Source organism: Notolepis coatsorum (genome assembly GCF_963971535.1).
Source record: "Notolepis coatsorum genome assembly, chromosome: 6".
Taxonomy (NCBI): domain Eukaryota; kingdom Metazoa; phylum Chordata; class Actinopteri; order Aulopiformes; family Paralepididae; genus Notolepis; species Notolepis coatsorum.
The window spans coordinates 100,822,227-100,835,099 of record NC_140170.1 but is presented as its reverse complement, the minus strand read 5'-3'; the positions used below and the strand labels follow the sequence as shown (position 1 = coordinate 100,835,099).

Sequence of the window (12,873 nt, the reverse complement as noted above, 5' to 3'; positions counted from 1 at the left end):
GTGCTATGAAAGAATCTGTCGGCAATGAATGAACTTACTGCGATCACCGATAGCCTGAGTGAAAAAAAAGATTTGCGTGTGGAGTGAATCTAGGTCACGCTATATACTTGGTACTTGTAGTCTATCGTGCGATTAAAGACCATGTCCCTATCTGCGTAGTCTATACATCCAACACCAAATCCCATAATTCCTAGCAAAACGAAACTGAATGTGGCCTCTCTTCCTTTCAATATGGACTATTGCATCGCCAAAGAAGCACCTCATTTCAATACATTTAAGATACAAATTTTGCTCTGCAAGAACAACGGAGTGGATATCAGTCCATCTTATGACAACCACGTCCGATGTGGAGAGATGATAAGATGATGATGATTGACGTGATGATGTGATGATTGATTGACGGGGACACGGACACTTCTAACGTTCAGGTTCAGCCATGCATTAGGTGAGTAGTAGTAGCCCACTATTAGGACGTGAAATACTGTCTACTTAAATTTATAAAATATCAACCTATCTATCTATCTAATAATGAGACAATATGCAAATAAGATAATACTAATAATTGTCACGGTGTCCCCGTATATGAAATGAAAGTGGCTTGCAACTTTACTGGCTGTCACAAACTGTTTATTTCTCGTTTAGCATAGTATTACATTCCACTTCTATAAACAATCAAAGTCCTACCGTAAGAGCCTCATACGGGTCAATTAAACCTTTTTGATTAGTCTTTCCTTCGAGCTAAGTTGGACTGAACATTTCACTGTCAAAAGCGCAAATGTAAATAAGGTTGCGTCGCAACACGGTTTTCAAAATAAAGGTCACATATACAAATACCTCTCAATTCTTACTAAAAAAAGTCCTGGATATACATAAACATTAATTGGCATAGATCTCTATAAACGGCCCAACACATTGATCACTTTAGGCACACACTGAAACCAGTAACATCACAAATATGAAGCAGGTAATTACCCATACAAATAATAAACCTTTCATGGGGTTATTTACAATAATAATTCATTTGATTTCTAAAGCACTTTTCATTGTGAAACAAATGTATGCAGAGTTTCTTGTCCTCCTGATTAATGCAATGGTGTGTGTGTGTTGTGGTGATCTCATTCAAGGAGCACTACACAAGCGCGCGCACACACACACACACACACACACAGTTTGTTGTTTTTGTTCTATTAGTGATTTACACACTTTCTCGGTTGGTTCATTATAAAAGATACAAACCTGAAAACAAACGCACTTAAATGTTAAATAAAAGGACCACAGTAATGAGGCAGGAGGAACATATTTTTTTTAATAATGGTAAAATTGTTATTTAAAAATATTTTTTGCCCCTAAATGTCTCATTTAGGGGCAAGTGTGCCCCTAGTGAAAAAGCTTAGCGTACAGCCCTGCATATAGGATGCCAAGAGGGTTTTTATAAACTCATCTTAATTTTGTGCTCAATAGTTTCATTTTATTACTATTTTACACATCATACAATACAATTGTCCAGGACAACTGTTTCTATTTCCATGTAAGTGTTCACTTTTGCTCAGTTTCCATGACTTTTCCATACCTGGAAAATGAACAAATTATTTCCAGGTTTCTTACATATCTCGATGTGATATATCAAGAAATATCTACAGCAAGAATTCTGGGGCTCAATGAATCCAAAATGTCAATGTGGTTAGAAGTGGTGGAGAGAATAAAAGCTAGCTTATAATGGTAGTGTCTGGTTAGGAGTGAGGGATAATGGAGGTACTATCCAAGAGGGGGTCCGGGAGGGGGGGGTTTGAGCTGGAGCATATGTGTGTAGGGTTTTAGAAAATAGGTATTAGGGGTATATTATATACTAACATTTATATAATTGTAATTTCGCTGGATATACACTGTATACGGTTAAAATGTTATTATAGACTATTTTTGTTTTATCCTGTTTCTGTACTTGCATATATTTTAACCACCTTTACTGAAAGTTTCATTATGCATTGTGTGTTAAGTACTGACTTTTAATAATTTTTTGTTTTGCAATAATAAAAAAAATATAAAAAAAAAAATGTATTCCATGTTTTCCATGTTTTCCAGGTACCGTGGGAACCCTGTCAAGGCTGTGATATCAGTATCGGACATGAATAAGTGGTATCGTTCCATCCCTAAAAGGAACTGATACAACTGTGTTGTAGTTGTTTAGCGTTGATTTCATCCATGCAACTATGTTGGTGGTTATTCATTTATTGACTCTATAGAACTGTGTTGGTGTTTAATTTTTATTCCATACATACAACTCTGTTTACCTTTTATTATCGACTTAAATTGTTAATCCCTGTCCAATGTGACTACCATCACAAAAGTGATGCTACTTAACCCACCTTCTCGCTCTCATACATTGACAAAACAAATGATGATATGAGGACATGAAAATGGACATTTGTGAAATGTTCAAGTTCCTGAAGCATGTAATGTGTATTGCACTTGTAACTTTTTGAATGTTTAATGTTTTTAACATTTGTGATATTTGAATGTTCGGGGCGGCTAGGTGGTGTAGTGGGCAAGGCACTCGCCACCAGTGTGGAGACGCTAGGATTCGCGTGTTCGAATCCAGCTCTCCACATTGTTTTTCAGTTTGGCTGGTCGTCCGCAGTAATACACATTGGCCGTATTACGGGGAGGGAAAACTGAAGGGTGGGGATCGAACGTTGTGAACAAGCGACTCCTACAAGTCGGTTGGTGCGCCTGCGCAGTAGAATCAGGAAGTGTCGGGGGCAGCGTGAGCCTCCCACGCGTTACTCCTCGACACTGAGAGATCGAGCTGCGCAGGTGAAAAGATGCGACTGCTGTTACCTCAAGTACCGGAGGGGACTTGTGCTATGTATGACTTAGTCCACATTGCAGCCGGCTTGTGGGAGGCAAGAAACAGCGTTCGTGACAGGGGAGGGTTGAATTGGATGATACGAAATTGGGATGGGAGAAAATATGGAAAAATGGGAGAAAAAGTGGATAAAAAAAAAGTGATATTTGAATGTTCCTGACGAAGCTTGTAACCTACCGTGCCAAATGATTGACGGAGCTAGAGCCCCGGGAGTCGGTGTTGTATTTGTACAACACTGTGTACTTCGGCGCACACCTCACTAGGGATGGGTATCGTTAGGATTTTATCGATACTACTACTCTTATCGATACTGCTTAACGGTTCGGTACTTTATCGATACTCTTATCGGTTCTTTTTGGTTCTTTTTTTGCAAGAAAAAAAGACAATTAATTAAGAACAGAATCAACATTGCTTTATTATTTATAAATACAACTTTATAAATAAGTATTATAAATAAATATAATTTCTTCAGCAACAGCAGCAGCAATGTTCTTTTATATAACTTTATAAATAAATATAATAAATTAATATAATTTCTTCAGCAACAGCAGCAACAATGTTTTAAATGTGTCTGACTCTGAATTATAGACTTTTTATAATAAACAACAAATGCAAAAGGCTAACAGAACTGTGACACTGGTTCACCCTATCCTCTGTCATCCTTCCTCTAGCTGCTAGGGATAAAGGACTTTGGGTGGTGGAGGGAGGTAGAGGGAGGATGTGGTGGCCCTGGGCTCACTGGCCTGGGACATAGTGGCTGACGCCTCAGCTTGACGATCTATAAAAAGTTTAGATTGTAGTATTTGTAGCTAAACAATTGTTTTGTTTATTAGCCTATTTGTAATAATTCGTTATTAGCCTAGGCAACTCCGTATCTTGGCTTACGGTTACGGCTGCAGTGGATGCAGATGGAACACTGCGCGCAAGGCAGTCGAATACGCGCATTTCTGCACACTAATATCATGTTTTGCCAACAGATGTTTTGATAAATTGATTTGCTCGTATTGCCACCCTTACTGGCAAATGTTTTGTTGCACTTGTGGCAACGTGCATTGTCGGCATTGACCCTTGTAAAGTATATCCATACTTTAGAACGCTTCGCTCTATCCGCCATGATCACGACTCAGTGCATGCAGAGCTGCTGTCTGTGTGCAGAGCGCTATAGCACGGGGCGTCGGGGACTTTCATTAAGGAGTACCCGTATGTAGTACCCGGATGTCTATGTGTAGCACTAGCGAGCGACTCGCGAGGAGTGTGTGTAATAATTGACTCGCTGGCTGCGGCTCGCTTCTCGTGCAGAGACAGAGAGGATCGTTCGCAACTTTTAAATAATAATAATAATAATTTCTCTAGAGTATCGATAGCAGTACCGAGGACGTCAGAGCTTATAAATACTCCGGTATTTTCTAATATAGTACCGGTTCCCGTTTAAAACCGGGGTCCGGGGGGCATCCCTACACCTCACATATCGGCATGTAACTCGAGAAGCGCTGAACGGATTGTGTCACCTGAAATGGCTATCGACAGGCAACAAATATGGATTTAATTCGATATATATATTGTATTAAAATGCACACCCGAGCCGGTAGAGGTCGCCAAAGTGCAGGTGGGAAAATGTTCCTCAAGAGGGCCCACATGTGGGCCCTCGCATGTTAACATGTTTTACTTTTGTGATATTTGAATGAATTGAAAAATATTTGTCGACTACTTGAAAAGATTGTAATAAAAACATTGTTCAGTTTTCTTTTGTCTGAACTGCATTGCGTAACATTTTAAATAGACTTTTAACTACTCTCATCATTGTTCCCAAAGCAGAAGCCTCTAACATCCTCTTAGCTCAAGTCAGTTCCTCCCTGCCACTGACAGTGACTGCCATGCTGTCTGATGTAGCCAGCATCACGCCCCTCACCGTCACCAGTGACTCAGATTACACACACACAGTCTGTCCTCATCCTCTCCCCACCTCCCAGACAGGCTCGCAACAGGCCAACACTCTGGGATGAGAAAACAAACAAGTCAATGGTTCATTTGATTTCAGAGATGTTAATCAAATGTACATTAGGCGAGCGGAGATGGTCAGACACAACAAGCTCTAGACGTCCGACATCGGGATGTCTAACATTCCACGACAGGACCGTCTGACTCATTAAACCAAAAGGCAAGCCCCAAATTTAACGTGACGAGAAGTCAAAATGGCGATCAAACACCAAACAGGAGAACTGGACTAGGGTCCTGTAGCTCTGCAGCTGAAAACACGTTCCCCCAACCTTTACCTCTACATGAATAGCCATTAGCGAGGGGATCAGTACAGTCAGTGAGCAAAGTGCCAACCGGTTTCTCAAGACAACTTTGTCGAGGCTCTCTCCAGTCCGTTTCAATTAATGCTTTCCTAGATCTCTTAATCCCATCTTTGATAGGAGCGTCTCGTTAGGGCTCATTAGAAGAGGGCACTGCAGCATACTGGAGGGGGAGTCACGCAGTGTCACTACTGGAGTGGACCGTCATGAGGAGGGCAGTGAGTGGATGGAGAGGAATTAAGCCTGAACAAGACGGTCTGGAGCCTGGTGTTTGGCTTTGAGCCCCATTCAAAAGACCTGGACTGTCAAGCCTGTCAAGAATCATGCCTTTGCCATCCAAGGAAGCAGTTTCATTCACCACAGAGCAGGTCAACTGTATGCTTGACCCCAATTACCATTTATTTTCCTTCTCTGAGGGAAATTAGGATGGATGGAGTTGTGCTCTAGCGCCTCCTCAACAAAGCCTATTGTTCAGAGTGAAGCCCTTTAAAGGCAGGCTCACAATGTCGGCTTAGATGTTTCAGCGTCAATGTTTTGATGCCGAGGCTTGTGTGATTAGGGGCCAGGGGCGAAAATAACTGTGCTTTTATTATTGCATAACAACATAGGTGAGAGGATTATGTGTGGAAGAGACAGGTTCAACCAACTGGGCAACACCTTGCTCAAACAATGATGGCCATGGCAAGGTTTCAGACTAGTATTATTAAATCCATCTACCACCTGAAAAGCACTGCACCTCTATACGCCAACATGGTGTGCTTGAAGGTGAACAAGAAAATAAATAGTGTGACAGCATGTCATTTCAGGGTTCAGCTCAAGCAGTGGGTTTACTTGGATTTCGATTTCAAATATTAAAAACTTTTGGAACAAAAGGCAAGAAATGTCCCTATCCAACCTATAACAAAATGAGAAGCAATATTCTGCCAAAAGCAAATAAGACTCCCATTTTTGTTTCCAACTATTTTTGATGGGCCAAACCGAAAGTGAAATGATCCCCAATCCCATGTCATTAACACGCCAAGGCATCACCAACACTTCAGGAATGCTAATCCCAACCACGAGCTGGTAAAGTGTTTCCATCATCGAGTGGACTATGCTCGGAAAAGAGCATTTAGCCCTGACGCACGCTCACAGCTCAACGCTGCTGGAAGCAGCAAAGCACTGATGATGTGAATATTATTAGCTGTTGATAAGGAAGGGGTCAAGGCTTTGACCGCCCTCTGGCCTGGGTCTGGGCTATACTGCTTACTCCCCAGACGATCTCCCAGCCCCGTCTGGAGATCTGCGGTGCAGTAGAGAGCCACAGTGGGGATGGGGAGGACAGATTCCCATCACGTCCTCAAGTATCCTCCCAGCTGAAGGCCAATAAGGAGGGGGGAAAGGACGGACAAATAACTAAATTTACTAAAGCTATCTGCTGGCCCACCACATTGGAACATGGAGAACATGGACGTCTGTATGTGTGTGGCATTGCAAGGCAGACAGCCATGTCAAACACCAGACTAGTCACGTTTACTCTCTCAACATAAATAGCAGCATGGTTTTGACAGAAGGGTCATGTTATGCAAAGATGGTGTGTAAAGCACTTTGGATATGCTGCTATTCATCAGTTATTAATTAATTATACAAATATATGTATGGTCCATCTATAGTATGAATAGGCATAGTCTAGATGTATGTCAGCAAACTGTCTATATGTCATATGTATGTCATTATATGTCATGATGAATTGAAAATGGGGGACCCTGATGTAAACAAGACGAAAGTCTCTCTCTGGTCTGCATCCCCTTAATTCTGTGTATTGAGCTGTACTGTATTGTACCCATTCTGCAATCTGTTAAAGTTTTCAATCAATCAATGTGTAGTTGTATTATGAGTTCATGTGTTGGTGGATTTAGAATAATCCTATAAATTGTAGCCTATAGTAAAAAGAAAATAATCTGGAATATATAACAGAAACTCAACAGTGGGGAGGAACTGGGTTTAGTTTAGTTTAGTTTGACAATTATTAAAATGCATTACATGTTGTTACAACAAGTCATGCATCCTAAAATTATCAAGGATAGCGCAAAAAAGTCACAGACTTATTTCCATTGTGGTCATTGGTCTCTCAGCAGCACAGTATTTACATAAAATAAATGTAAATAAAGTGTCTAGTGGCAATTAATTATATCATTTCTCGTGGATATGAATAGTGCATCTGGTTCTGGTCTGTCAGATCTAGAGTGGGGGCCAAGCCACGCACGTACGCCACAACAACCAGATACAGCTCGGGTCGAAGCTCGAACCCCCAACACAAGGCGCGCAAAACATGACAAAGCGAGTTTACCCCTCAGGATCATGACAGAACAGAGACCCACATGTGCAAGTAAGCCTAGTGCCCCCCTCCATTTAGGCCCACATAGATGAACCCGCTGAACTCGCAGATGTGACGGATAGTCGAGAGAGAAACATGTGGTCGGCAGGATAAGATCATACATTGGCAGGTTAAACTAAACTCGCTTGGCAGGATTAAATTAAAGCGTTCGTTAGTGTGCTGTGTCAAAATAATGTGTCACTGCGTAAACCTACCTTACCCCCCGAATCCATTGCGGTAGCCTACGGGTTGTTTTGACGTTTTTTTCTTTTTTGTAATGTCAATAGGCGTCTTTTTTCGTCTTTCTCTTCAAGTTGAACAGAGTTGAAGAACTTCCTTGGCCCGTTTCTCACTCAGAAACCGTTCATTTTAATAGTCTCCTTTCAGCTAAATGACGACAACTTCAGCGCAAGTCTTGTTGTTAAATGGTTTCAGATGTCCTCCGGTGTTTTCTTCCCTGAACTCAAACTGTACAATCCTTGCCGCAGTGCTCCAATGGTTTCTCGGATGAAGATGTTCAGTTCGCCCTCTTCTCTTCGGGGTTTGACGTGAAGTAAACCGGGTATATATTTCGTTCAGCCCAGCCGTGATGATTGGCTGACGCAATATTTGGGGGGTGTGTGCGTGCCGGGAGGCCCGTACCTTCTTTAGCCAATAGGAGCCCTATTACAAGTGTGGCCCATGGATATCATTGGTCTGTATGTAAATATAGAAAAGCCACGTTTCCCCTGATCCAATAATGTAGTAATTTACTACTCGGTCATGTTATTTTTTGTTTCAGATCAAAAGGTTTGCTGATATTCAGTTGACAAATACATTTCTCATTATTCATAATAGTTCAATATGAATTGAAAATGGGGGACCCTGATGTAAATAAGACAAACGTCTTTCTCTGGTCTGAAGAACCCCTTAACAATTGTGTGTATTGAGCCGTACTGTATTGTACCCATTCTGCAATCTGTTAAATAAAGTTGTCATTCATTCATTAATTCCATACTCCATAGCCACTAATTTCAGCCATTTTTAACTAGATACACTACCACCAGTAAAGATAAATCTAACTTGTTTTACGAGCCAGTAATCTGATTACAGTTACGTTTGCAAGTGGCTGTGAGTTACTATTTAGTTACTATCTTATGGAAGCAAATGAGTGCCAGAAGTATTTGAATTTAATCAGACACCGCATTTATAGCATTGAAAATAATAACTTTGAAAACATGTATCTGAATTTGAAAACATGTATCTGAATTTTTTCAGACACCGCATTTTTGTATCTGAATTATTTCAGACACTGCATTTATAGTTTCAGACACCGAATTTATAGCATTGCAAATAAATACTTTGAAAATCATGTATCTGAATTTCTTTGCTCCAAATTTACCTATGCGAAATAAAAATGCAGTGTTAATAAAACAATTCGAATGCATAATAAAATTCAATTCAACGCCAAAAAAAATAAATTCAATGCATAATTGCGGTGTATATAATTCGATGTAAAAAATTCAATGCATAATTGCGGTGTATGGAATTCGATGTAAAAAACCAACACCCGGGTATCCAGCTGCAGAACCACAGAACCACCACAGCAGCAGCAGGCTGAGGCCCCTCGCTTCCATTGGCTGATTTGGGTCACGTGATTTGGGTCATGTGACCGTCCCACCCAATGGCTGAATTGGAGTATTGCACTGCAGGCATTGGCTGATGCACTGCGGGATTGATTGATTGATTTATTGATTGATTGATTGATTGATTGATTGATTGATTGATTGATTGATTGATTGATTGAAAACTTTATTAACAGATTGCAGAATGGGTACACGTGACCGCCACAGGCCCTGATTGATTGATTGAAAACTTTATTAACAGATTGTAGAATGGGTACAGTGACCGATTGATTGATTGATTGATTGATTGATTGATTGATTGAAAACTTTATTAACAGATTGCAGAATGGGTACAGTGACGTCACAGGCCCGGATTGATTGATTGATTGATTGATCTGATTGATTGATTGAAAACTTTATTAACAGATTGTAGAATGGGTACAGTGACCGATTGATTGATTGATTGAGTGATTGATTGATTGATTGATTGATTGAAAACTTTATTAACAGATTGCAGAATGGGTACAGTGACGTCACAGGCCCGGATTGATTGATTGATTGATTGATTGAAAACTTTATTAACAGATTGCAGAATGGGTACAGTGACGTCACAGGCCCGGATTGATTGATTGATTGATTGAAAACTTTATTAACAGATTGCAGAATGGGTATAGAGGTGTGAGAGGTGTGATAGGTGTGATAGGTGGGATCGGTGTGATAGGTGTGATAGGTGTGATAGGTGTGAGAGGTGTGATAGGTGTGAGAGGTGTGATAGGTGTGATAGGTGGGATAGGTGTTGTTACAAAGGATCAGATTAAACCGAATATATATATTTATTTATTGATATATATTGCATAGTATTTGTATATCGTTTGATATCTCCTGTATATTCCTTGTACATATACACGGAATATCCCTTTAGCCCAGACCATAATAGTTCATTCTCCTATTGGACAGCGGTCCACCGGCGCCAGGGACCGGCCTCCGGAGTCAGGTTCAAAGTCACCGTCAAGACGTGTCTGGACATGCCCGGCCTTGCCCAGGGATACGCGACAGAAATGAGATTGGTACTAGTTTGTTCACCGTGCGTATAAATACGGCGCAGGTGAATATAGAAGCCCCTTAGCCTTCTTAGCCTTAGTATGTTACCCAATAAGTTGAAGCCTCACCCACGATACAACGTGCGGTGAAGTATGGCCTGTTTGGCCCCAGAATAGAGCATTGAGACCGCGTGCGAATTAATAACTGAATTGTCAGAGTTTGGCGCTATACCGTCGAGTGCGACATATTTCTATTAAGTCATTAATAGTCTATTTGTGTATAGTGTATCGTGCGGTTAAAGTTCTACAGTGACCAGCATCTCCAACGCTTCCTCGTATTAGCTAGAGTTCTTATCCAGGCTGGGCTGACCACATGGCGCTTTCCCCCGAGGAGACCTAGACGAGAACCGTATGGACATGTACACTGGATTAATCTACCCGACGACTACATAGCCCTTTGCGGCTGGAATATATTTGCTTTGGTCCTGTGATTTATGGAGCGGATAATCGCCGACGCCTGCACGTGTTGGATTTACCCCGCAAGGAGTCAAGTCGAGTCGGCGCCTCAGAGAGCCTGAGGCCGACTAGCTTTCTTCACTGTGGAGCTACAGTCTACGGAGAACAGCTGTATTCATCTGTGGATCAAGAGGCTACTGCACCGGCTCCTGTACCTGGAGTCTCCTTAGTCATCGTTGACCAGACGTCCTACTACCGACAGATCTTCTACCCCAGCTGGTTTACAACCAGGGGGAACCCCTTCCAGTATCTCCCGCTATATTACTAGTGTACCATAGATATAATTCCCTAAGATTCAGGTTGTATAATTACCTCCTGCGTAACCAGAGAATGGACATTCGTTGTTGATTTGCCTACGCACATTCCTTTGCCTTACAAGTGCATTCAAAGAATAATGTAAAGTATCCTATGTACCTTTTGCTCCATTAAATACTTGATTATACCTTTGTTTGGAACCGATTTCATTGTGGGAAGTGTTCATCATATTCATATATCGTGTACTGTATGGCCAGTAATTAAAGTACATAAAGCGGTAGTGGTTTAATGATACCATACTTATCAATACAGTCAGGGAATTGTACCCCTCAGTTACAATTGGTCCTTCGAGCCGGAGGGTAACTAGTGTAATATTAATATAGCGGTATTAATATTGACATGGCCTATGATGAACACTCCACAAAACGGTTCTCCTAAAGTAGATCGCCCGCAGCGTAGACGGCAGACACCTCAGTACTTAGAGGATTACGTTGCCAATATACTACCTAGCCTTCTACAGACGGTAAACGCGGAAAAAGTAGATAGTAAAATTATGTCCGACCCTATCGCCCAGGCTACCCCGCCAATAGAGGCCCTAGTGGGTTCTAACGTAACTGACCAAGCTCACGGTAGGGATCAGGAGGGACCTGACACGACTTTACCCCCCGCCAAGACCGAAGAAGTAGTCCCCGGAGAGCTCCAGGATAAAGACAGCTCTCCAGGGATGGAACTCTACCCGCTACAAGAAGAGGAGAGCACCCCGGAGATGGATCTCCAGGACTCGCCACAGGAGAACAGATCTCCAACGAGTACTGCCAGGAGCGGATCACCTCAACCAGCGTCTTCCCCCAGCGAGGGGGACAAGATGCTGGCACAGGCATTCCTCGCCAGCCTAGCAGCCTCAACAGAGCGCGATCGACTCCAAGCACTGACGCTTAGTGAGCGCGAACATTCTTCCATGGAAAGAGAACGCCTTCAGGCGCAGCAACGGAGCGACGAAGATCGTATACGTCTAGAGATTAGACGCCTTCAGACGGAAGAGAATATGGCAAGGGACCGGGCCGACGCCCAGCGCGCCGCTGCCGGTGCCCAAAGAGAAGCCGAGCGCGACCGATTACAAGCGCAGATAATGGAGCAGCTGATCACCAGGGCAACACCCCCTCCCTCCGCACGGGGTTCCAGGGCCTCGTCAAGACACGGGTCAAGGGCACCCTCCCCTACCCGATCAAGCGACCCTGAGCCCGACCACCAGAGAGAGCCTATACCCCCCTCTGAACTCCTTCCCCGACCGGTCCACGCGAGGACCAGCTACAAGGAAGAAACGGTCTACACCGCGGAGAGGCTAAATAGACGACTACAGGATCTAGAGGACCTGCCAGAGCAAGAAGAAGAGGGAGAGGAGGAGAGTCAAGCCCGACAGCAGCACAGTACTCCACAGGACCAGGAGGTCCAGTACAGCCCAGGCTCTACCCCCGCGGCTCTGCGCTACAGACCCCCGACTCAATTCACGGGTGAGCTTGACGCACGACCAGCCCCGAGGAATAGCACCTGGATACGCGGGCCATGGTACCCAGCAGGTACCAGCCCACCAAGAGGCGTAAGAGGAGACTCGCCTAGGAGGCCTCTCTTCCAACGCTCACCGATGTGCCAGCCATCCATGGCATCATACATTGGCACACCAACGTTTCCGGACTTCACCCACGAGAACAGAGCACAGTACACGGAGCTACGAATGTGCTTAGAGACAATGATGTCCGATGTAGCTGACGAACCGTACAAGTATGCTATCCTACTGAAGCACCTCAAGGTGCCCCGAGCGCACAATATAGCGCTGGCCTATGCCACCTCTACTACCCCATACACAGCGGCTCTAGCAGCACTCGACCAAAGATATGGACGCATATGGGACTACGTAATACAAGAGATAAGGCATATTGACCGC

At 43.0% G+C, this 12,873-nt stretch overlaps 1 protein-coding gene across 1 annotated transcript in view; it reads right to left on the bottom strand.

Annotated features, from left to right (window-relative positions):
• The window catches only part of slc2a1b (solute carrier family 2 member 1b), a 65,238-nt gene extending 57,194 nt beyond the window's left edge, over positions 1-8,044 (bottom strand). Inside the window, exon 1 of the mRNA XM_084317161.1 lies at positions 7,732-8,044. Coding sequence (XP_084173287.1) covers positions 7,732-7,749 — 18 coding nt within the window. The 5' untranslated portion in view covers positions 7,750-8,044. The remainder of the gene's footprint in view (positions 1-7,731) is intronic.
• Between the last annotated feature and the right edge of the window lie 4,829 nt (positions 8,045-12,873).